Here is a 22,546-nt window from a genome sequence, read left to right as displayed (position 1 = left end):
CTGTAGGCATATCATTTTGGGCTCGGGGTTCTCCTGATAAGCTGCATGTGTGCGACTATCGAAAAGGCTGGATGCGGCGCCATAATCGCTCGAACAATCCACCGCCACTGGGAAGCACGCAGCCATGGCTGGATCAAGGAAACTCCAACAATAACCCTGCTGTCAAAAGACGACTTTGGGTGCAGAAAGTCTGCCAGCTGCATGCATCTGTAGCAAGATTGAAGCTATACGCCAGGAAACCCCGTATATCGACGGGGTTGCATGTGGATAAGGAATTGACGTGCGTGCCGCATTGTCGCTGGGCTCTGAGAACAAGGCTAGAAGCTAATGCGTCACAACAATGCCCGTTCCGGAAATAAAGATTCTGGCTCGAGCCTCGGCAGCGAATTTAGTTTGCTGCCTGCGGCAGACGACGGCGTCGCGTCGACTTTCGCAGGAGCCAAAATTTCTTTGATTCCAAAATATATATTCCTTGTCCCACGAACGAATGCTGCTAAACACCGGGCTCTGTGTCCGGCACGCGTTCAGACCGCAACTGTGGAGACCTGCCAGGCTCGCCCTGTTTTGGAGACGGCCGCTGGCCTTTGCCGCCGCCCCGGGCCGTCCGCAGTCTCTCCTCCGAGATGTGCGAGCCACACCTCTGCAATGGCATTCTGCCAAATGGTTCCATTCGTCGCGGACGGCCGCCCAGCAGAAGAAGCCGTCGCCGGCCGTGCTCAAGGAGGAGCGCCTTTCGCAGATCCGCATCCTCAAAGACCTGCTGTCGTACATCTGGCCCAGAAACAACCCGTGGGCCAAGTTCCGGGTCGTGGTGGCATTGGGCATGCTGATCGCGGCCAAGGTGCTCAACGTCCAGGTGCCCTTCTTTTTCAAGTCGATCATTGACTCGATGAACGTCGACTGGGTGTCGCAAGCTGGGCTTCTGACCACCTCGATCATAGCCATTATCCTGGCGTATGGTGTGACCCGTTTCGGAGCCGTGCTCTTTGGCGAGCTCAGAAACGCCATTTTCGCAAGGGTCGCCCAGAACGCCATCATGAAGGTCGCGCACAACACCTTTGTGCATCTCCTCAACCTGGACCTCAACTTTCATCTCGCGAGACAGACAGGCGGCCTCACACGAGCAATCGACAGAGGAACGAAAGGCATCTCGTACGTGCTCACGGCAATGGTGTTCCATATTCTGCCCATCACGTTTGAGATCTCCGTTGTCTGCGGTATCCTCACGTACAACTACGGCGCCTCGTTTGCGGCCGTCACGCTGATGACCATGTTGGCGTACTCCGTCTTCACCATAAGAACGACGGCCTGGCGAACCGGGTTCCGAAGACAGGCCAACAAGGCCGACCAGAAGGCTGCCAGCGTGGCGCTCGACTCGCTGATCAACTACGAGTCGGTGAAATACTTCAACAACGAGGGCTTCCAGTCGCAGAAGTACGACTCTGCGCTCAACAACTACAAAAACGCCTCGGTCAAGGTGGCCACGTCGCTCGCGTTTCTGAACTCCGGCCAGAACCTTATCTTCACCACCGCGCTGACCGCAATGATGTACATGGCCTGTCAAGGCGTGGCAGCAGGCTCTTTGACCGTGGGCGACCTGGTGCTCATCAACCAGCTCGTGTTCCAGCTGTCCGTGCCGCTCAACTTTCTTGGTTCCGTCTACCGCGAGCTGAAACAGTCGCTGCTCGACATGGAGTCGCTGTTCAACCTGCAGAAGGTGGACGTGAAGATCAAATCAAAGCCCAACGCTCCTCCGCTGGAGCTCAGGGGAGGAGAAATCAAGTTTGAAAACGTGACCTTTGGCTACCATCCGGACCGGCCGATTTTGAAAAACTGCTCGTTCACGATCCCTGCCGGCCAGAAGGTGGCCATTGTGGGTCCGTCCGGGAGCGGAAAGTCAACAGTTCTTAGACTAGTGTTTCGGTTCTACGACGTCACCAGCGGAAGAATTTTGATCGACGGCCAGGACATCAGAGACGTTGACCTGGACAATCTACGAAGACACATTGGCGTGGTCCCGCAGGACACGCCGCTTTTCAATGACACTATTTTGGAGAACCTCAGATACGGTAATTTGGCTGCCACCGACGAAGAGGTGGACGCGGTGATCAAGAAGGTCAAGCTGGACACCCTAGTGCGCGACATGCCAGATGGCGTACGCACGATCGTTGGAGAGCGTGGAATGATGATCTCCGGAGGAGAAAAACAGAGACTTGCGATCGGCAGACTACTTCTCAAAGATGCTCCGATTACGTTCTTTGACGAGGCAACGTCCGCTTTGGACACGCACACCGAGCAGGCTTTGCTGAAGACGATCCGGACAGTGTTCAAAGAGAGCAACAAGACCAACGTCAGTATCGCTCATCGTCTGAGAACAATCGCCGATGCCGACAAGATCATTGTGCTTCGTAACGGAGAAGTTCTGGAGGAAGGTACCCACTACGAGCTTCTGGAACGTAAGCAGTCACTTTACAAGGAGCTGTGGAATATCCAGGAGAATCTGAATCTGGAAGAGGAGCTTGCTGAGGAGGATAAGAAGGAGGAGGCCACAATAGAGGGAAAAGCATGAACCGACGTTTTCTAGATAGCCAGCGGAGAAATAATGTAAAAAAATAAGGGCTTTAAAATAAAAAATAATTTGAAAAAAAACTAAAATATTGAAAGGAAAAATATTAAAAAAAAAAAAAAAAAAAAAAAAAAATAGAAACCATGGTCGATTACCGCGCAAAGCTCGTTCTAGCTCCGATGGTCCGTATAGGAGAGCTGCCGACCCGCCTTCTGGCTCTAAAATATGGTGCGGATCTTGTTTGGGGACCGGAAATCATCGACAAACGGCTCGTTCGCGCTGAACGGGTCTACAATCCAATTCTTAATACAGTTGACTTTATCCAGAAAGACGGCAATAAAAAGGTGCCAGGAACTACAGACCTCGTTTTCAGAACGTACAGAAAGCTCGAGCAAGGTAAGTTGATCTTCCAGCTCGGCACCGCAAGCCCAGAGCTCGCTGTCCAGGCTGCCAAGATCGTGGCTGCGGACGTGGACGGCATAGACATCAACGCAGGTTGTCCGAAACATTTCTCTGTTCATTCGGGAATGGGGGCAGCTTTGCTTAAAACTCCAGACGTTCTTTGCGCTATTTTGTCGTCTCTTGTGGAGCAAGTCGGTAAACCTTTCCAAAAGCCAATAAGCGTCAAGATCAGACTCTTGCCAGAACAACAGCAAACCCTGGACCTTGTTCGCAAACTTGTCAAGACAGGAATCGCAAACCTGACCGTTCATTGCCGGACGCGAGAAATGAGGAATGGCCAGCCCCCAATCAGAGACTACATTGACAAAATCAAAGAGATCTGTGATGAGGCGGAAGTGAGCTTGGTTATCAACGGCGGGATCAAGAGCTACCAGGAGTTCAAAGAGATGCAGGAAAAATATGGGAGTGACATCAGTTGCATGATTGCTTCCAAGGCAGAAACCAACCCAACCGTATTCAATCCCGACGGACCACTTCCGTGGCCTAAGCTTGCCAAAGAGTATGTCAGATTTGCACAGCAATTCAACAACTCTCGAACTAATTCGAAGTACTGTCTTGCAGTCATGATGCCAAACACTCGGGGCAAGAACGTGATATGCAGGCTGGTGAGTCAGGCTAAGGAGAATGATGAGATTTATGATGCTGTGCTCAACAAGATGGACGACGAGGGTAATTATATTGGGGAAGAGATACAGGACAGCAACGCAAAGGTCGAAGACAGACAGGAGTTGAAGCGCAAGCTGGATCTGGAAGAGGCAGAAAACCTCAAGCGCATAAGAGTGTAGATTAATACAATATTCCATTTGACAATTTTCAGGTAGTCTTGTTGGCGTTCCTGTAAACCTGCAACGCTTTGTACGCTCTTCCCATATCCTGTGGAGCCGATCCGGTGAGGCGTTGGTATAGCGTCTCGATCCGCTGCTGATGCTCCTTCATGCTAGAGGCAAGACCTTCCAAGATGCTTGGCAGCCCCGATGAGTTGAGAAAGTGGCTTTGTGTTTGTATCATTGTTTTCAGTCCCTGTGACTCAAACAGACGGCTCAGTCCCAAGAAGTCGACGTCCACAGAAAGGTCGATTTTGCCAGGCTCTGAAAACGGGTCCACAAATTTATGGCCCTTGATGCCTCGCAGAGAATTGATCGGGATTGTATCCATTGGGCCGTAGTCTATGATCAGCGCTCCACCGACGTCGGCAGAGTTGATAATTTTGGCGAGCTGCGATGCGTACATGTGAGCGTCCGCCGAGATCTCCACGTTGGCCCCGACGGCTAGTTTATTGTAGCGTTCGTTGGATGCTGGAATGAATGACCCGGGCGTGGCGTGAGGAGCCACCACCAGCCCAAACTTCCCTGCTCTGCCAGCTTCTGGTGTCCGCACATCCACCAGATACTCTCGCCATCCGTGTTTGGTCTTGGTATATCGGTCGATGGGCAGGGCGTCGAAAAACTCGTGAGCAACGACAAAGTTCATGTACTTGGGGTCCAGATCCAGCTCAACAAGATCGTTTTTCTGCCACGTGATCTTCTGCCCCCATTCTGTGACACTTCTGAAGTTGTAATCGTCGACCTTTTCGAGCTCCTGAGACTTGCACAAGAGTTTGTGCTGCTCCTTGATGAGAATGTCGGACTTTTCCACCATGACGATCTCCACGGGGTTATCAATTATGTACTGCTTGAAAACAATGGCCAGACCCCTCATCATGGAGCCCTTGCCAGGGCCAAACTCAATTACCCGGAAAATCTTGTCCTTGACCTGGAAACCAGGGTTGTGTCGACTCTGGTATTGCAGCTGGGCAAGAAACATTCGCACGAACGCCAGTCCGCAGGTCATCCCGTACGCCACAGACATCTCCGGAGCGGTTATAAAGTCGCCGCTGTTTACGTCCAAAGGGTCCTTGTGTATGTAATAGCCGTGTTCGGGGTGGGTGAGACATGTTCTCATGAACTTTGACAGGCTAATCGGTCCAATGGTCCGGATGGTGTCCTCGATGACTGGCTCCAGAGGCGTGGAAGCAGAGAGCGCGGCAGTAAACCGTCGCTGAGCCAAACGTAGCAGCCGGGAGGCCGCTGTGCTTCTGGCTCTCGTAATCATGGATCTAGATCGTATCCCCTCAATTATTTTACTTTTATTTATTTCCTATCATCTTTGCACCGACCCTCGAACCCGGGGTAGTTACTATAAAAAGACACGTTGGTCTCGCGCTATAAAAATTTTATAAGGGACCCATATTATTGGTACCATAAACAAACGACAAGATTCAGCGTACAAGCGTGTCCGTGGCTGAAGACGGCTGTAAATACACCTCCATATCTTATTTACTGAAAAGGCGTCTTTTATGGAATACATAGGTCTCCAAGCATCAGACCGTCACACAAGGCACGAAGACCCTTTTCAAGAACATATCGGCCTGGAAAGCATAACAGGAACATCAGACCATTCTAATTTTGAACTGGACAACACCACAGATTCTTTTTTTCCCGAGAACGACAGCGACGACGAGCTCCCGAAAATGGATTCCAAACAAGTCAAGGTGATTCTCGTCCTGAAGAGATTTGTCAAGTTCATAGGGCCGGGACTGATGGTCTCTGTGTCCTACATGGACCCTGGAAATTTCAGCAGTTCCATTTCTTCTGCACAATTCCAATACAAGCTCCTGTTTTCTTTGCTAGTTTCCAACATGATGGCCGGGTTTATGCAGGTTCTGGCCAGCAAGCTTGGAATCTGTACAGGTCAGGATCTGGCGGCCAACTGCCGCGCCCACCTGCCGAAATACGTTAACTTCGTCATCTACATATTTGCAGAGCTCGCTGTCGCAGCCACAGACATGGCTGAAATCATCGGTACCGCCATCGCATTCAACATTCTCTTTGGTCTCCCGTTGTTGGGCGGTGTGTTGCTAACGATTGTCGATGTTCTCTTTGTTTTGCTTGCATATAGGCCCAACGGGCCACTTGTTGTGGTCCAAGTCTTCGAGGCTGCTGTGGGGTGTCTGGTCCTTGGCACAGTCGCCTGTTTCATCGTGGAGCTCGTGAACGTTTCTCCTACAACCAACTGGGGAAGCGTGTTTCGCGGGTTCCTGCCATCCAAAGAGATCTTCACTGATACAAAGGGTCTCTACCTCACTGCTGCCCTGCTGGGAAGTAACTTGATGCCGCACTCGTTGTATTTGGGTTCAGGAGTTGTCCAGGCGCGCATGAAGGCCTTCGACATGAAACGCGGCCTGTACACCCCTCCAGTGGCAAAGAAGAAGAAGAAAGGTTTGCTTTGCAACACGATCGAGGCAGACTCCGCGGAGGTGAGATACGTTCCGTCGATCGAGGCCATCGACGGGACCATGTCGTACATCATTGCAGAGATGGTGATTTCCCTGATTACCGTTGCGCTCTTTGTCAACGCTGCCATTCTGATTGTCGCCGGCTCTGCGCTGTCGCAGCCAATGGACGACGACGGAGACGGAGACCTGGAGAACGCCGATCTGTTCACGCTGCACTATCTTCTTTCGAGTCAACTGTCAAAAGCTGCAGGTACAGTTTTTGCGCTGGCATTATTGTGCTCTGGTCTGTGCGGTGGCACTGTGGTCACCATCGCCAGCCAGCAGATCATGGAAGGACATGTTCGCATCTCCATGCACCCTGCGATCAAACGTATCATCACGCGTATCATTGCCATCACGCCATGCATCATTGTTGTCGTCACTCAGGGGCGAGAGGGCCTGAGTAATGTCCTGAATGCGACCCAGGTCGTTCTCTCGCTGCTTCTGCCGTTCATCAGTGCGCCGCTCGTGTACCTGACCTGCAAAAAGAGCATCATGCGCGTGCTGATTAGCGGAACCGAGCCCCCGCAGGAAACCGGGGAAAACATCCCTATGGACTTTGTCTCCAATGGCGACAACAGCGCGGTCGACCTTCTTTCCGACAGGGAGGACAACACGACGTCCGACCGCTCACTGCGCTCCCACCGGCTCGGCGACGTGAGCGACCTCGCGGAGCTAGAGCTGGACGACGCCTTAGACGAGCCGAAGTACAAGGACATGAGCAACAACATTCCCACCGCTGTGGCGGGCGTGATTGTGTGGCTAATCATCTCGATCATGAACTTCTGGCTGCTGATCAGCATGGCCATGGGTAAGGACGTGGACTAGAGACATAGAATATCGTAAGCCATTACGTAATATTTTCTCTGGAGTATTTCTCGAGCTACGCGAGGCTTTTTTTGCACTCTTCTTCGATGCAGCTTGCGAGTCTTTTTGTTCTTCTGGGGTCGGCGATGGCCGTCAACCTCGACATCAACAGCAAAGACTCGATCCAGAAGGCCACGGCGCTGATTGCGGACGGCCTGATGGACTACTACTGGGGATACAAGTACGGAGGAGTCATAGGAATGTTCACGAGCCCATACTACTGGTGGGAGGCCGGAGGAGCCTGGGGGTCGATGATCGACTACTGGTACTTTCTGCAAAACGACACGTACGAAGAAACCATCAAACAGGCCTTGCTGTACCAGACAGGAGACAACTGGGACTACATCCCTTTGAACCAGTCCACGACCGAGGGTAACGACGATCAGGCGTTCTGGGGCATTGCTGCCATCCAGGCGGCCGAGCGGAACTTCACGAACCCGACCGCGGACCAGCCGCAATGGCTGTATCTTGCGCAGGCGGTGTTCAACACGATGGCGTGGAGATGGGACACGGAGCACTGTGCCGGTGGACTCAGGTGGCAGATTTTCCAGTGGAACTCGGGCTACGACTACAAAAACACGGTTTCGAACGCGGGGCTGTTCCACATTGGCGCGCGGCTGGCGAGATATACTTCCAACGACACGTATGTCGACTGGGCCGAAAAAATCTACGACTGGCTTCTTGGCGTGAATTTTATCACCGAAGGAGACACGTACAACTTTGCGTACGATGGGGGCAGCATCAGCGACAACTGCTCGTCTGTCGTGAAGTACCAGTGGTCGTACAATGCCGGGATGCTGCTCTCGGGCTGTGCGTACCTGTACAACTACACGGAGGACGACATCTGGAGACAGCGGACACTCAAGTTTCTGAACGGGCTAGTGGTGTTTACGCCGAACAGCGGGCAAGACGGGGTGTATGTGCTGCAGGAGACTGCGTGTATGGGGTCTGACTCCTGCAACAACGACCAGCGCTCCTTCAGGGCGTACCTGGTCCGGTTCATGGGGCTGACGGCCATGATGGTGCCGGAGACCCAGGACACCATCAACAAGTACATCCAGCAGTCTGCGCAGGCGGCCGCGCAGTCATGCTCGGGAGGCACAGACGGCCACACGTGCGGCCTGAACTGGACGCACACCGGCTGGGACGGCTACTACGGGCTGGGCGAGCAGATGTGTGCTCTGGAGGCCATCCAGAACCTGCTCATCTACGAACGGCCCGCCCCGTACACCTCGTCGAACGGGGGCTCGTCCACAGGCGACGGAGCGGCGGGCTCGGAGAGCACGCAGCTGACGGACCAGCCGCTGAGTTTGGACCGCGGCGACACCGCCGGCGCGGCCGTCATCACGGTGGTGGTCGGGGTGAGTATCATCGCACTGGCGTGCTGGTTATTAGTGTAATGTACATGAGTCACTTCTGTCTGTTGGCCTCTAAGACCTCCCGCAGATACGCGTCGTCGCCGCTCTCGTGCTGGTTCAGGTGGTGGTTCTCCTCGTAGACGCTGAGGCCGATCGACCCAAGGAGCAGGGCCACCGTGATGAACTGCGCGTACATCCTCGCTTGCACAAACTTCTGCGTCCTGGTCAGCAGCGGGTCTCTGTTGACGTACATCCACGACCCGACCATCGACGCCGCCCACAGCCCGGTGATGATCTTGTACTTGTTGTTCGACAGAGACTCGACCATCTTCTCTGTGGTGGACAGCTTGGCCCATCTCCTGTGCTCTTCCAGCACCTTGCGCTGCTGGAACTCGGACGAATACATTTCCGAGTCGAATCTCGTGGACGCCAGCTCGGCGTTGACGGCAGTGGTGAACGCTGGCGGAATGATGGCCGTGGCCGTCTTGATCGACCACGGCATCTTGAGCAGCTTGGGATAGTATCTGGGGGCCATCGCGTACACTCCGACGGAAACAAGCGTTCCCAGACAGAACCCGTTGAATCCTCCGGCGATGGTGGCCCACGAATGGGCGTCGATCTCTTCTTTGCTGACAATCTTCATATTAGTTGCGTATGCGTAGGTTGCGAAATTTACTCTTTAAATACTTTTTTTACCCGGAATTTGACGACGGACCACGAGCCAGGAGCAGATTGGCCAGAGGCGAGTTTGGTAGTGTGCTGGTGCGCGTGCAGACGCCAGCGCGCGGGCACGGGATCTGCTGCACGCGCGGTTTTTATTGGTGCATGTCGCAGCCGACCGCAAGCCAACCAAACCCCGAGCTACCCAGCCAAATACCGCCCACCGTGCGACGGTTGCTGACGTCAGCATCGTACGAAGATGAATCACTGAAAAAAAAAGAGAAAAACATCGTTATTACATGCGGAAGGTCGCACAGCTGAGACTCGCCAGAGCCGTCCAGCGACTGTACTCCTCGGCCACCGATATCTGCCGCCGGTTCCCGGACCTCAGGCCGGACGACGTGCTCCCCAACGGCCGCCCGGACTACCTCAAGATGATCCTCACGTCGCGGGTGTACGACGTCATCGACGAGTCCCCCATCTCGCCCGCTGTCTCGCTGTCGCAGAAAACCAACTCCACGGTAATGCTGAAGCGCGAAGACCTGCTGCCTGTTTTCTCGTTCAAGCTGAGAGGCGCGTACAACATGATCGCTCATTTGTCGGACGAGCGTAAGTCGAAGGGTGTTATTGCCTGTTCGGCCGGCAACCACGCGCAGGGCGTGGCGTACTCGGCCAAGGAGATGGGCATTCCGGCGACCATTGTGATGCCTGTGGCCACGCCGTCCATCAAGTTCAAGAACGTGAGCAGGCTGGGCTCGCGGGTGGTGCTGTTCGGCAACGACTTCGACTCTGCCAAGGCCGAGTGCGAGAGACTCACCATCGAGCAGGGGCTGACCAATATCCCTCCTTTTGACCACCCCTATGTCATTGCGGGCCAGGGAACCATTGCTATGGAACTGCTTCGCCAGGTGAAGAGCAACAAGCTGAGCGCCGTGTTCGTGGCCGTGGGCGGCGGCGGGCTGCTTGCAGGCATCATGGCGTACCTGAAGCGGCTGGCACCGCACGTGAAGATCATCGCTGTGGAGACGTTTGACGCGGATGCGCTGAGACTCTCGCTGGAAAAGGGCGAGAGAGTGACTCTGGACTCTGTTGGCGGGTTCGCGGACGGAACAGCGGTCCGGGTCGTCGGGGAGGAGACGTTTGCTGTGTGCCAGGAGTTTGGCGTTGACGAGGTTGTGCGCGTGACGACGGACGAGATCTGTGCTGCGATCAAGGACGTGTTTGAGGACACGAGATCTCTGATGGAGCCGTCGGGAGCCATGACGGTGGCCGGGCTCAAGAAATACGTCGAGCTGCACCCTGAAATCGACCATTCCACGAAAACGTACGTTCCTGTTCTGTCTGGAGCAAACATGAACTTCGACAGACTGAGATTTGTTAGCGAAAGAGCCGTGCTGGGCGAGGGCAAGGAGGTGTTCCTGACGGTGCAGATCCCAGACAAGCCAGGCACGTTTGCACAGCTGAACCACATCATAGATCCGAGAAACGTGACGGAGTTCTCGTACAGAATCTCGGCCGACTCAGAGGAGACCGGGCTGGCCAATATCTTCACGTCGTTCTCTGTGATCGACAGAAAGAAGGAACTGGGCAAGGTGATGAAGGATCTGGAGCAGGCCGGGTTCAAGGCGCAGGATTTGACCGACAACGAGATGGCCAAGAGCCACGGCAGATACCTCGTGGGGGGTAAGGTGCACGTTCCGGGTGAGAGGATAGTTTCGTTCGAGTTTCCAGAACGGCCCGGTGCTCTGACACGGTTCCTGTCGTCCATGGAGATGAACTGGAATCTCACGCTGTTCCACTACAGAAACCACGGCGACGACGTTGGCAAGGTGCTTGCGGGGATCTGTGTTCCGCCCGAGGACAATGCGAAGTTTGACAAATTTTTGAGGGATCTGGGGTACAAGTACAACGACGAGACCGATAATTTGGTTTTCAAGACGTTTCTCACTAGATAGAAGAAAAATAAAAAATAAATAATTCATCATGATCCGGGTTTTTCCCCGAATACCGGGTTATCGGGCATGCGGGGGCCACGTCTTGCTGTCTAAGTATTACCACAACGTGCCGAAGATCGCGAGAATGGCTTTGGACCAGCGCACTGGTGCGGAGGACGGGCTGCCAGACAGTGCTCTGAACCCAGCCGACTACAGCTCTGTGGTAAGAACGATCCCTGAGAACACGCCGGAGACAAAAGTGCTGTACACGCTGTCGGCACGCTATTTCCCGCTGAACCTGAAAGCGTCCATTTTTGACACGCTCAAGGCCCGGTCCGTTCCAGCGAAGAACGTGCTTTTCGTGATCACGTTTGCAGACCAGGTTTTGGACAGGCCCTTAGAGCGGGACGCCGACTTGCAGACCTTGCGCGAAAGTTACTGGCGCGAGCTGAACGGCTACCTGTCGCTGTACAGCTCGCAAACAGTAGACAGGGAAAATGTCATGGTGACGAGCACAAAGTATCCACGGTCGGTGACCAAACTGTTTGAGAGACTCATCCAGCCAGAACACAACAGGACTTACTACGTGATTGGCCAGACAAATACGGGCAAGAGCTCTCTGGTGCAGCGACTCATCGTTGAAAGCAATGACTACGAGGCTGTGCCCGTGGTGCCCAAGGTTTCTGCGAAGCCATGTTCGACCCGCCGCAACGGGACTTTTGTTTGTTCGTATTTTGGGCTCACTCTTGTGGACACGCCGGGAATGCTCCCGAAAACGCACAGCATCTATGCCGTGCTGCGTCCCCAGCTCCGGCAGAGCGTATTGTCCTGGGGTGCTACCAACTCCATTCGGACCCGGGTACATACGTTCAGAGACACAGAGCAGGTGGTGGGGCTGGGCCCGTGCGTGGGTATACACTCGCCCGACTACAGGGGACCGCTAGCGCTGAGACAGTATTTCTGGGGGCCTGTGAAAATGTTCAGGGACGTGGCAGAGTGGCAAGCTTGGCTAGCGGAGCACCGGTACGTTAGCAGCTCGCGATGGACAGCATACAGACTGCACCCGTCTGCAGGCTGCTGCGACCTGATTATCAGCAACCTTGGGTTTGTTAGGTTCGAGAAGGGATGCGGTCCATTGACGGTTTACGTACCTTCGTGTCTTCGCGTTGTGCAACGATTCTCTACTCATGAGTTCCATTATAAAGAGCTAGACATAGAACCTAATGCGAACTTTTAGCGGCCTTGGTCAGCTTGCGCTTCATGTACCAACTGAAAAACATCAGACAGAACGGAAGCAGGATATTGTTGAGAACGATCCATGCCACCAAAATCCCAAAATTTCTGCCCAAATGTCCGCGGTAGGTGTCAAAAAGAAGCACCTTCATGAGCTCGTACGAGTTCTTGATCGGCATTGCATACGTGAACCGGAAGAGCTTCGGGCACACCTCGACAGGCGAGAAAGTGGCCGAGATATTGCAAACGACAAACAACACCAGCCAGAATCCCATCAGCGGCGGCAGCACAGCAAAGCAGATCAGCGCAATGTTCTCGTTGGCTCCTCCCACTGCCGACATGGTCAGGTACGAGATCATCCAGTAGACACCAAAGCCACCCTTCCACGCGTTGTTGAAATTGATTTGGAACGCGGCATTCAGACAGCTGTACCCGAGCGAAATCAGCAAGTAATTTACCTGCGCGATCACCATCCGGTATATAATATAACTCACTGGTTTGAGCGTTTCGGCGGCCTCCTGATTGATTCTCTGGAACCACATGACCTGGAAAAATGTAAGAATGACAATATAAATCAGACCAACCTGGACCGGTGCAATGATTGTGTAATCAGTCATCGGAACGCCGTCTTTCAGTGTAATTTCCGGGGTGCTGGATAGAGTCGTGATATTTTGCAGGCGCGCAAACTGCTCCGACGTCAACTGGGAGAGAAGACTTGGATACACCTCCTGCTGCATTATGTCGCTAAAGCCAATTGCGAGCTTGAGCAGGCTTGGTTCAACGTAGGTGCTAACCCCAATGGGGTCTCGACCGGATTCGTAATAGCCGTTCACGAGCGTGGAAGTGTTGAAATCCTGTCCGTTTTCCAGCGCCTGGACCAGCTGCTGCGAAACGTTGTTGCTGGTGACGTAAATTGCGCCCCAGTATTTTTGTTTCCGGACCTCGTTAATGACCCAGTCATCGTCTGTGTAGTTACGGGGAGTCCACCCCAGCAAGCGCTTCAGCTGCGGCGACTCGGCTGCCCGGAGCAACGCCTGCGACACCGGGTAATCGCTGTTGTCGATGCTGGCGCCGTCCTCAACAACCAAAAGCACTTTCAGGTTGACCAAACGAGTGCCGCGATTATACAAAGAGCCCCAATAGATTGAAAACACGCACAGAATGAAAGTCCATAGCACAACAATAATAATTATGTATTGCTTGAAAAACTTTCTTCTCTGCTGAGCGTATTTCTTAGACAGAAAGCCTGTCTTGACTGGCTCCTGCTGTTCCTTTGCCATTTTCTCGTCGTTCTCGCGCTCTTGGTTATTCATATTCGCTTCGTTGACGTGAGAAACAGAGTATTCGGTGTATTGAGTCACCATCCGCATGAGCGAGTCGCTGTTTTCCTGACGGAACTCCTGTGGTTCTTTCTGGTTCGCATCGTCCGTGGCATCATTTCCCAAAGATGTTTCAGAAGAAGTCATGCTAAATTTGCGGACTTGGGCAGCGCCTATTTTGACTTTTATATGTGCTTGCACATTAAAGAGATATATATTTTTTTGAGCCGTGAAATGTGCCAGTTTGGGATTACAAAGCATGACACTACTAACTCCGAGAAAAAACAATCGGAGCTCGCACGTCGGCGTTAGCATCTATCTGATTTCTACATGTGTGCACCGGCATATAAGATTATGTCCGCCTCTCTCTACGGACTTAAGCGGAAACTACTGCTGTTCGAGCTCAGCGCCGTCAAGAGACTTCTATGCTGGCTGCGACTGCAGCACGGCCTTAACCAGAGCCACCAACTCGACAAGCAGCTCGTGGTCCTGGTCGGCAGGCTCGGATCCGGCGAAGAGCTTCCCACTCACGTTGAGAATAGTGTTCTTGGAGATGTGTTGGCCTATCTGGCTGGCCAGAACCTGGGTCTTGAGGTTGCCGCCGATCAGCACTGTAGGCACCTGTGTCCGCGACCCCTCCACCGCCAGCGGACGTGTCTGGAGATCGTACGTCACGTCCAGCTCTCCGTCGCGCGACAAGCAGAGGATCTGTTTGTCGGCAAAGTCCAGCACGCTACATTTCACCTCGTGGCCGGCCAGCTGCACCGTCTTTTCGCGATACGAGGTTGAAAACATGGAGAGGAGAATCGAAGTTTTTCTTGATTTATTTATTTTTTCCTGGGCTGTGTTGTGTTACTAACTCTTGTTATGCCCTCGCGATCTCTTCTTGCGAACGAGCAAGAGCCGGAGCCGCTGGAGAGCAAAAAGCACAGGGTCCTGCTCGGTTATGTGTCCATAACCATATCGTACGTGTGCTGCTCCCTCTTCCTCGGCGTGCTCATGTTTTTCGCTGTTGTGTCCCATGTTTACAAACTCCATGTTAAAAAGGAACACAAGTACACGTCCTCAAAAAAGCGCGCGTATTCCGTCAAAACTCCAAAAAGGAGCACGCATCTGCGCTACTACGTCCAGCTCATGGGCCTGGAGCTGTTTGAGTACCGCATCATCACCAAGGACGGCTTTGTGATCACGCTCCAGCGAATAGTCGATCCCACCGTGCCGACCAGCGGACCGCCCGTGCTGCTGCTCCATGGGCTGCTCCAGTCGTCTGGCTCGTTTGTCACGAGCGGCTACAAAAGTTTGAGCTACCTGCTGCTCAGAAACGGCTACGACGTGTGGCTCGGCAACAATCGGTGCGGATTCCATCCCCAGCACACGTCTCTCGGCCCGAACGACCCCAAGATGTGGGACTGGGACCTCACAGAAATGACGCGCTACGACGTGCCGTGTATGGTAGACGAGATTCTCCACTCCACGGGGAAGCCGAAAGTGACGCTGATAGGACATTCCCAGGGAACAGCCCAGATAGTCATGCTGCTGTCGAGCGAGTTCGAGATAGGCTACGAGGACAAGATCTCGGCGTGCGTGCTTCTGGCGCCGGCGATTTTTGGCGGTTCGCTGTTGAACTCCAAGGGCTTTATTCGTTTCATCAAGCTGCTGCCCAACTGGCTCTACGACTCGTTTTTCGGAATCAACTCGTTCATGCCGGTCATGATGGCTCTGCGCAGAATCATAGTCACCACGCCGGTGTTTGGGTTTCTGAGTTACGCGATGTTCAGCTTCCTGTTCGACTGGACCGACTATCTCTGGGACAGGAGCCTGAGACAGTACCATTTCATTTTCTCGCCGGTGTACGTTTCGGCGAAACTGATGAAGTGGTGGCTCAGCAAGCACCACGGACAGGGTTTCCAAATGGGCAAGTCATTGCTGAAAAGCGAGCGGGAGTGGTTCTCGAGGAAGACGCCCCCGCTGTTCCTGGCGATCGGGGAGCAAGACAGACTGGTGGACGGCAACCTTTTCGTGCGACATCTGGAACTCAAGGAGCCCGAAATGCGCGGCCGTTTCAGCTACATTAAAGTCAAACACTACAGCCATCTAGACGTCCTCTGGTCGGACGATCTCACAGAGGTGTTAGGAAAGCCTCTCCTAAATTTCCTAGCCACTATGTAAATAATATTCACAGATTCTGCTCGCCCTCGGCGATGACAGCCATGTCCAGAACTTCGACAGAGCCTTTTCTCGACTTCACAAGCTCGGTGAGCTCTTTGTAGTATTCGGGCTCGATCAGACACACGATTTCTGTTTCCGCGTCGATTTTCTCCTCGTCCTGCACCGCAGCTATTAGTTTTCTAACTTCCGTCTCAATCTTTGCGTATTCTTTGCTGTTGAGAGAAATTCTGAGCTTCATGTGAGCTCTGGAGATGGGGATAATTTGTTTTTCCACCAGCAGCTTAATTGCCTCCAGCGCTTTGGCTTTGGCGTTCTTCGCATTCACAGAGTTAAACTTGAGCTCCTTGAGAGCCTTGTCGATCATGGTTGGCGGGTATCGCTTCTTTGTTCTTGGGTTGATGCATTTTGTAGAGACGATGGTCAGGATCTCGTTGTGCAATTTCTCGTTCTGTGCAGATCGCTCTTTCTCGCTCAGCTGGATTTCTCCTTTCTTCAGAATCTCTAGGATAATTTCGTCTGTGTTCGTGGACCCAAACGCTTTCTTGAGGTCCTCGTTCGAAGCCACCTGTCCCTTGGAGACGTTTATAAACACCTGCGGAATCTGAAGAACCTCGTCCAGGTCCTTTTCGACACCGGCGCGATAGTCCTGGACCTTGTTCTGGTAGCACGCTATTTCGAACCGCTTCTTGCCCTTTTTCATTCTCACCAACGACACGTTGGTGAGTCTGATCTGCGACGACGGCTGGTTGATGACTGCCATTAGTTACTTTATTTTATTTATTTTATTCAATTTTTATTTTCGATATTTTTTAAAAATTCCACATGTGCAAGTCCGTCTGTGTAATTGGCGGCGGGGCGTGCGGATTGGCTACCGTGCGAGCGTTTCTTGAAGAAGGCGGGTTTGAGAAGGTTGTAGGGTTTGAACAACGGGCCTCGGTTGGCGGGATCTGGAACTACAGCGAGCGCGCAGACCAGAACCTCAATATTCCGTCTGTGGACCCCCTGGCCGTGGTCAACCCCATAAAAACAGCACAATGCTACGTCTGGCCAAACGCAGTGTACGACGCGCTTGAGACAAACACGCCGTACCCGCTGATGGAGTTCAGAGACCACAAGTTCCCCGAGACGACTCCACTTTTCCCTCACAGGTCCGCGGTCCTTGATTACGTCAGCAGGTACGGCGAGGATCTCAGGCAGCATTACCGGTTCAACACAAGAGTTGTGGACGTGCGACACCGGCACAAGTGGCTAGTGCGCTCGCGAGCCGTGTGCGACGCCACAGAGGGTGGGCTAAAGGAGTCTGACGCCGTGCCCGACACAACGGAGGAGTACGATGCGGTGATGGTGGCCACCGGAGTCTACGACCTGCCCTTGATCCCAGAGCTCACGGGGCTCAGGGAGTGGCACGAAAAGTTCCCCAACACGATTCTCCACTCGAAAACGTTCCGCAGTCCTCGCGAACTGGCTGGCATCGAGGGAAATATCCTGGTGATTGGCAACTCTGCCTCGGGAATTGATATCTGCTACCAATTCGCGAGATGCACGAGGAGAAAGATATACAAAAGCGCGCGCTCCGCGAGCCGCGTTCCTGGCGGGACGAGCGACCTGGTGATTGAGATGCCGGACATCAGCCATCTGGAGCCGCAGACGGCCTCTGTTTATTTTGTTGACGGTCGAAGGCTGGACAACGTGGGATGCATAGTCTTCGCTACCGGATTCCTGCGGTCGCTGCCATTTTTTGCCGAGATAAACACGTCCGACAAACCCCTCATCACGGACGGAAACAGGATCCACGGGCTGTATCGGCACTGTTGGAGCTACGAGTATCCGGGGCTGGCGTTTATCGCGATTTCCCGGTACGTGCTCCCGTTTCACGTTGCAGAGATCCAGGGGACCTGGTTGGCTAAAATCCTGCAGAAAAAAATCGCGTTGCCGGCCTATGTGGAGATGGCCAGCCAGGAACGCCAATTGCTGAGCTCGCGCGGCAGCCGGCCGAGTTTCCACGATTTACTGTATCCGGACGATATCGAGTACATGAATCTGCTCATGGAGGACATTAGAATGGCATCTGACGGCGGTTTCTTGCCCAAGGAATGGACAGAGATGGAAATTGCGCTGAGAAGGAATACCAAACTTCTCAAGGCGAGGTGTCTGCAACATTTCGAGAGAACAGGCCATCATTTAACGCTTCGTGATGCATTGTCCATGGATATTATGGAGACGAGGCAGTGACTGCAACCAAGCAGGTCTTGGTTCTGCCAGAGTCACGCTGTCAGTTTACTGGCCAACCGCTAGCGTGCCCACTACGATGTCGTCTTTGGCTAAACAAGGGAACGTTTGGTAACGGTGTTTCACATTGAATATATTTATGTAGCACTAATTTTTTTGCACAGATTAAGTAATTTCACTATTTTTTATCTTATCAATGCAGTTCAATTCGAGACGGTCCACTGTTTACTCCCCGCGGGGAATTGTTTCCTCGTCCCAGCCGCTCGCCAACGAGGCCGGCCTCAAAATCCTCCGCGCGGGTGGCAACTGCGTGGACGCCTGCGTCGCGGTGGCCGCCGTGCTGTGTCTCGTCGAGCCAATGTCGACAGGAGTCGGCGGCGACGCGTTTGGACTGTTTTACGACGCAGCAACAGGCAAAGTGTCTGGCATGAACGCAACAGGCCGCTCAGCGGCGGCTTTGAGCATTGATTGGCTGCGGACACACCACCCTGACCACATACTGTCCACGCTGCGTCTCAAAAAAGACTCTGTCTACGCTGTACAGGTGCCGGGACTCGTGGCCGGCTGGTGCGACGCCGTGGAGCGCTGGGGCAGCGGGAAAGTCTCGCTGGCCGAGATCCTCGCGCCGGCCATCGACCTCGCCGAAAACGGCTTCGTTATTTCCGAGGTGTGTGCCGATATGTGGCTGGAGGAGGAGTCGAGGCTGCGAAGACTGAACAAGCACGACGCAGACCTCCGTGTTTTCCTGCCCAACGAAAACTTCACGGCCCCGCGAAAGGGCCAGCTGCTTACCAACAGGCCGTTTGCCGCCACGCTGCGGCGCATAGCGCAGCAGGGCAAGCGCGGGTTCTACGAGGGCCCCGTGGCAGAGGCCATTGTGCATGAGCTGCAGTCACGTGACCACGTGATGACGACGGCAGATCTGGCCGCGCACGAGACACTGTTTGTGGACCCGATCTGCGTTCCCGTGCTGGGGCACAAGATCTGGGAGATCCCGCCCAACGGGTCGGGCATTATCGCTCTGCTGGCGCTGGGTTATATCAGCCAGCTGGACAGGGACGGAGTGATAAACTTGCGGGCCATGCAGCATAACTCGGCCGAGTACCTGCATGTGGTGATCGAGTGTCTCAAGCTTGCGTTCAGGGACTCGGACGAGCACGTCCACGATTACGAGCATTATCGGCGCTCCACGGGCGTCGATCTTGCTGGCCAGCTCAAGAGCCTGCTGCACCCTTCTTTTTTCAAGCAGCGCACAGCACATTTCTCCAAAGACTCCGTGCTGGATAACCAGACGATCAAACACGGTGTGCCCGACCCGGCGATGCAGTCCGACACCGTCTACTTCACGGTCACCGACAGCGACGGCAACGCGTTCTCGTTCATAAACTCTATTTACAGCCATTTTGGCAGTGCCATTGTGGTTCCTGGGCACGGCTTTATTCTGCAGAACCGAGGAGATAACTTTAGTCTGAACCCGGAGTCGAAAAATTGTCTCGCCGGCAGCAAGAGAACGTACCACACAATCATCCCCAGCATGATCACCACGCCCGCCGGGGCTCGGGAGGAGCTGTATGCCAGTTTTGGAATCATGGGCGGCTTCAACCAGCCGCAGGCCCACGTACAGGTGTATTTGAACATGGTGCTCTTTGGAATGGATCCGCAGCAGGCTTTGGACGCGCCTAGGTTTTGTATGACACCACACAAGGATTACAAACACACAGACTTGGGGCTGGGCGCTAATGGGCCGATGAGCGCTCAAGTGACCACGGTGAACATCGAGGAAGGAGTGTCCGAGGAAAATATTAGTCAGCTCCGAAAATTGGGGCACGATATTGTCGTGCTGCGGGACCGAAAACGCACGCTGTGCGGCCGGGGCCAGGTGATTCGGCGCGAGCAGAGCGCGGGCAAGCTTGTGTACGCTGGGGGCAGCGACCCGCGTGGCGACGGCGCCTCTGTACCGTTCTTCTGATCGTGCTGCGAGACCAAGTCCGAACACCGACGTCGGACGTCGGACTTGGTGATTATAAACTCCAGTCGACACAAGTGGCTCCGGACAGAGTATATAAGAGTATGGCATGAGAAGTCCGCTGTCCATGATCGTTTGGAATTCAGTTGCGAAGTTCGTGAAAACTGCCCGCCACGTCGAACACCAGAAAAGTGACTTTGTGCTGCTGATCGTGCTGGTCGGCTGCGCTTTCGACCTGGTCAACGTGACAGCCACCATCTCGAGCATGTCCGAGATTCAGCGCCATTTCGATACCACGTACTCCAACGCGTCGTGGGTGTTGTCCGCGTACGCCGTGGCGTTCTCGGGGTTCATCGCTGTTTCCGGTCGCATTGGAGACATCGTTGGCCACGACAACTTATACATTTGGGGCTCGCTATTGTTTGCTCTCTTTTCGATACTCTGCGGTGCCGTGGACAGTCTGGGGACAGCGATATTGTTTAGAACCCTGCAGGGAGTTGCTGCCGCGGCTCTTGTGCCGTCCGGCTACGCCATTGTCTCCCGCTCGTTCCCACCAGAAAAGCTTGGCTCCCGCTTCTCTATTCTGGCCGCCGGGTTCAGCCTCTCGTTTGGCGTGGGGTACATAGTGGGTGGCGCGTTCGACCTGACGTCTGTGGGGTATAAGGGCATCTACTATCTGAGCGGCGGCGTGATGTTTGTGGACGCTGTGCTGGGTTTTTTCTTCATCAAGCGTATACCACCTACCGGCGAGAAAGTGGCCAACCTGGACGCAGTGGGCTCGCTGCTGCTGATTAGCGCCACGACACTCATTGTGGTCGGCTTCACTGAGGCCGGCGAGGTGTGGGACTCGCCGAAAGCGTATATCCCGCTGTTGGTGGGAGGAATCCTCTACGTGGTGTTCTTTTTCTGGAACACAAGCATTTTGGTGCGCATCCAAGAAGGCGGCCGGCATTTCCAGCAGACGATCCCGCTGATGCCTAAGTCGCTGCTGACGACGCTGGTGCCGGTGTGTGTTTTGGTGGCCGTGTTTGCAAACTACTGCACGCTGTTTGCACTGATCTCGCTGAGCGCGGAGTATTACCAGTACGTGAAGCAAAACTCGCCGATACTGTCGGCAGTCAAGCTGGGACCAAACCTTATCAGCATGTTCATCGTGACGACGCTGCTGTCGGTGAAAAACGACATTATGTCGCCGTACGTCTCGTTCATGCTGGGCTTCTCGGGGGTGGTGGCCTCGACGGCGCTGTGTGCTACATGGGACAGCAGCCGCAGCCACTTCTACTGGCGGTGGATTGTGCCCATGCAGGCGCTCGGGTCCGCCGGCAGCAGCTTTTTCTTCCCGCACGCGCTCAGCGTGCTGATCGGCGCCGCCGACCCGGACGTGCGCGGCCTTGTGTCGGGCGTGATGCAGACGTTTGGCCAGGTCGGCGTGAGTGTGTGTTTTGCGGTCGTCACGTCGGTTCTTGGCAACGGCGCCAAGACCGACGAGAAGTTCCGCATCTGCGGCTACGTGCTGATCGCGGTCTCCAGTGTGGGCTGGCTCTGCTGCCTTGCGGTGTATATACGGGGCCACCGGACGAAAGCTAAAACGCCTGACGCATAGTCACCGCTCCGTGGCATAGAACATCTGGAAGAAAAACGGGTCGTCGTGGACGAAGCTCGAGTGGCTTTCGATCGGCAGCGGCGCGACAGAGTGCTGGTTCTGCGGCTCTGCCAGCTCGTGGAGCGCGCCGAGAATCTGCTGCAGCGGCTCGTCCGTAGCGAGGAAGTCGGCAAACGCGCGCAGCCGCTCGCTCATCAGCAGGAACGACTGGAACAGCCGCGGCTCCAGAACATGTAGGTCTTTTTTAATACACGCAATCGCAATGGCCAGGGCCTGGTACGAGTGGCACGACACGAACGCAAACGACTCGCGCAGCTTGACGTAGGGCACCGGCGCCCTCTCGCTGGCAAACCGCACAAAGTCCACAAACTCGTACGAAAACGCGCACAGCAGCGCGTTCAGCTGGTACTGCGAGTACCTGTGCTTACGTAAGAACGGGTAGTGGAGCTTGATCTGGTTGGTGAGGATGAGGAGGCGATAGTTGCGGAGCAGCAGCGAGTCTGTGTCGTAGTTGCGGCCGAGCACGGCGGCCATGCGGCTGTCGAGCGGCAGGATCTGCGCCTCGTACAGCGCCGGGTCCTTGCCGTACGCCTGGAACGCGCGGTTGGTGTCGCGGTAGAGGTGGATCAGGTCGCACAGCAGCGACGAGGCCGGGTCCAGCAGACACGACGTGGCGTTGGGGCGGCCGTTCGTGGACCCGATCAGGCAGTCGTAGAAGACGATGGTGCGCCAGAGAACGAGTTTGCGCTCGTCTGCGTCGTCGCCGGGGTCGCGCACGTGATACCCCAGCGCGTACGCGGTGCACACGGTGTTGAAGAGCAGCGACCACGCGGACTCCATCTTGAGCGAGTAGACGAAGTACTCGAG

At 54.5% G+C, this 22,546-nt stretch overlaps 17 protein-coding genes across 17 annotated transcripts; 10 read left to right on the top strand and 7 right to left on the bottom strand.

Annotated features, from left to right (window-relative positions):
- Positions 1–71: 71 nt before the first annotated feature.
- Positions 72–359, top strand: KL911_002439 (uncharacterized protein; the record flags this gene model as incomplete). Its single annotated transcript, XM_043197508.1, has 1 exon — positions 72–359. One exon carries the CDS (start codon positions 72–74, stop codon positions 357–359), a length of 288 nt encoding a protein of 95 aa, XP_043054719.1.
- Positions 360–493: 134 nt separating this feature from the next.
- On the bottom strand, positions 494–1,093 carry KL911_002438 (uncharacterized protein; the record flags this gene model as incomplete). Its single annotated transcript, XM_043197507.1, has 1 exon — positions 494–1,093. One exon carries the CDS (start codon positions 1,091–1,093, stop codon positions 494–496), a length of 600 nt encoding a protein of 199 aa, XP_043054718.1.
- Positions 1,094–1,168: 75 nt separating this feature from the next.
- On the top strand, positions 1,169–2,569 carry KL911_002437 (uncharacterized protein; the record flags this gene model as incomplete). Its single annotated transcript, XM_043197506.1, has 1 exon — positions 1,169–2,569. The coding sequence occupies one exon, from the start codon at positions 1,169–1,171 to the stop codon at positions 2,567–2,569; it is 1,401 nt and encodes a 466-aa protein (XP_043054717.1).
- Positions 2,570–2,709: 140 nt separating this feature from the next.
- Positions 2,710–3,813, top strand: KL911_002436 (uncharacterized protein; the record flags this gene model as incomplete). Its single annotated transcript, XM_043197505.1, has 1 exon — positions 2,710–3,813. One exon carries the CDS (start codon positions 2,710–2,712, stop codon positions 3,811–3,813), a length of 1,104 nt encoding a protein of 367 aa, XP_043054716.1.
- Positions 3,814–3,841: 28 nt separating this feature from the next.
- KL911_002435 (uncharacterized protein) lies at positions 3,842–5,119 on the bottom strand (the record flags this gene model as incomplete). The annotated part of the gene is made up of 1 exon (XM_043197504.1): positions 3,842–5,119. One exon carries the CDS (start codon positions 5,117–5,119, stop codon positions 3,842–3,844), a length of 1,278 nt encoding a protein of 425 aa, XP_043054715.1.
- A 244-nt stretch (positions 5,120–5,363) lies between these two features.
- On the top strand, positions 5,364–7,169 carry KL911_002434 (uncharacterized protein; the record flags this gene model as incomplete). Its single annotated transcript, XM_043197503.1, has 1 exon — positions 5,364–7,169. The coding sequence occupies one exon, from the start codon at positions 5,364–5,366 to the stop codon at positions 7,167–7,169; it is 1,806 nt and encodes a 601-aa protein (XP_043054714.1).
- A 125-nt stretch (positions 7,170–7,294) lies between these two features.
- On the top strand, positions 7,295–8,608 carry KL911_002433 (uncharacterized protein; the record flags this gene model as incomplete). The annotated part of the gene is made up of 1 exon (XM_043197502.1): positions 7,295–8,608. One exon carries the CDS (start codon positions 7,295–7,297, stop codon positions 8,606–8,608), a length of 1,314 nt encoding a protein of 437 aa, XP_043054713.1.
- A 10-nt stretch (positions 8,609–8,618) lies between these two features.
- On the bottom strand, positions 8,619–9,209 carry KL911_002432 (uncharacterized protein; the record flags this gene model as incomplete). Its single annotated transcript, XM_043197501.1, has 1 exon — positions 8,619–9,209. One exon carries the CDS (start codon positions 9,207–9,209, stop codon positions 8,619–8,621), a length of 591 nt encoding a protein of 196 aa, XP_043054712.1.
- A 316-nt stretch (positions 9,210–9,525) lies between these two features.
- KL911_002431 (uncharacterized protein) lies at positions 9,526–11,181 on the top strand (the record flags this gene model as incomplete). The annotated part of the gene is made up of 1 exon (XM_043197500.1): positions 9,526–11,181. The coding sequence occupies one exon, from the start codon at positions 9,526–9,528 to the stop codon at positions 11,179–11,181; it is 1,656 nt and encodes a 551-aa protein (XP_043054711.1).
- Positions 11,182–11,209: 28 nt separating this feature from the next.
- KL911_002430 (uncharacterized protein) lies at positions 11,210–12,192 on the top strand (the record flags this gene model as incomplete). Its single annotated transcript, XM_043197499.1, has 2 exons — positions 11,210–11,855; positions 11,969–12,192. The coding sequence occupies 2 exons, from the start codon at positions 11,210–11,212 to the stop codon at positions 12,190–12,192; spliced, it is 870 nt and encodes a 289-aa protein (XP_043054710.1).
- Positions 12,193–12,380: 188 nt separating this feature from the next.
- KL911_002429 (uncharacterized protein) lies at positions 12,381–13,859 on the bottom strand (the record flags this gene model as incomplete). The annotated part of the gene is made up of 1 exon (XM_043197497.1): positions 12,381–13,859. One exon carries the CDS (start codon positions 13,857–13,859, stop codon positions 12,381–12,383), a length of 1,479 nt encoding a protein of 492 aa, XP_043054709.1.
- A 276-nt stretch (positions 13,860–14,135) lies between these two features.
- Positions 14,136–14,750, bottom strand: KL911_002428 (uncharacterized protein; the record flags this gene model as incomplete). The annotated part of the gene is made up of 2 exons (XM_043197496.1): positions 14,136–14,323; positions 14,573–14,750. The coding sequence occupies 2 exons, from the start codon at positions 14,748–14,750 to the stop codon at positions 14,136–14,138; spliced, it is 366 nt and encodes a 121-aa protein (XP_043054708.1).
- A 96-nt stretch (positions 14,751–14,846) lies between these two features.
- On the top strand, positions 14,847–15,787 carry KL911_002427 (uncharacterized protein; the record flags this gene model as incomplete). The annotated part of the gene is made up of 2 exons (XM_043197495.1): positions 14,847–15,157; positions 15,241–15,787. The coding sequence occupies 2 exons, from the start codon at positions 14,847–14,849 to the stop codon at positions 15,785–15,787; spliced, it is 858 nt and encodes a 285-aa protein (XP_043054707.1).
- A 101-nt stretch (positions 15,788–15,888) lies between these two features.
- KL911_002426 (uncharacterized protein) lies at positions 15,889–16,641 on the bottom strand (the record flags this gene model as incomplete). The annotated part of the gene is made up of 1 exon (XM_043197494.1): positions 15,889–16,641. The coding sequence occupies one exon, from the start codon at positions 16,639–16,641 to the stop codon at positions 15,889–15,891; it is 753 nt and encodes a 250-aa protein (XP_043054706.1).
- A 62-nt stretch (positions 16,642–16,703) lies between these two features.
- On the top strand, positions 16,704–18,113 carry KL911_002425 (uncharacterized protein; the record flags this gene model as incomplete). The annotated part of the gene is made up of 1 exon (XM_043197493.1): positions 16,704–18,113. The coding sequence occupies one exon, from the start codon at positions 16,704–16,706 to the stop codon at positions 18,111–18,113; it is 1,410 nt and encodes a 469-aa protein (XP_043054705.1).
- Positions 18,114–18,306: 193 nt separating this feature from the next.
- KL911_002424 (uncharacterized protein) lies at positions 18,307–20,079 on the top strand (the record flags this gene model as incomplete). The annotated part of the gene is made up of 1 exon (XM_043197492.1): positions 18,307–20,079. The coding sequence occupies one exon, from the start codon at positions 18,307–18,309 to the stop codon at positions 20,077–20,079; it is 1,773 nt and encodes a 590-aa protein (XP_043054704.1).
- A 412-nt stretch (positions 20,080–20,491) lies between these two features.
- Positions 20,492–22,519, bottom strand: KL911_002423 (uncharacterized protein; the record flags this gene model as incomplete). The annotated part of the gene is made up of 2 exons (XM_043197491.1): positions 20,492–21,621; positions 21,931–22,519. The coding sequence occupies 2 exons, from the start codon at positions 22,517–22,519 to the stop codon at positions 20,492–20,494; spliced, it is 1,719 nt and encodes a 572-aa protein (XP_043054703.1).
- Between the last annotated feature and the right edge of the window lie 27 nt (positions 22,520–22,546).

Source organism: Ogataea haglerorum (assembly GCF_019207285.1).
Source record: "Ogataea haglerorum isolate 81-453-3 chromosome Unknown 81-453-3_NODE_6_length_583072_cov_95.821986, whole genome shotgun sequence".
In the NCBI taxonomy this organism is placed as follows: Eukaryota; Fungi; Ascomycota; class Pichiomycetes; order Pichiales; family Pichiaceae; genus Ogataea; species Ogataea haglerorum.
This window is presented reverse-complemented; position numbering and strand designations above follow the sequence as displayed.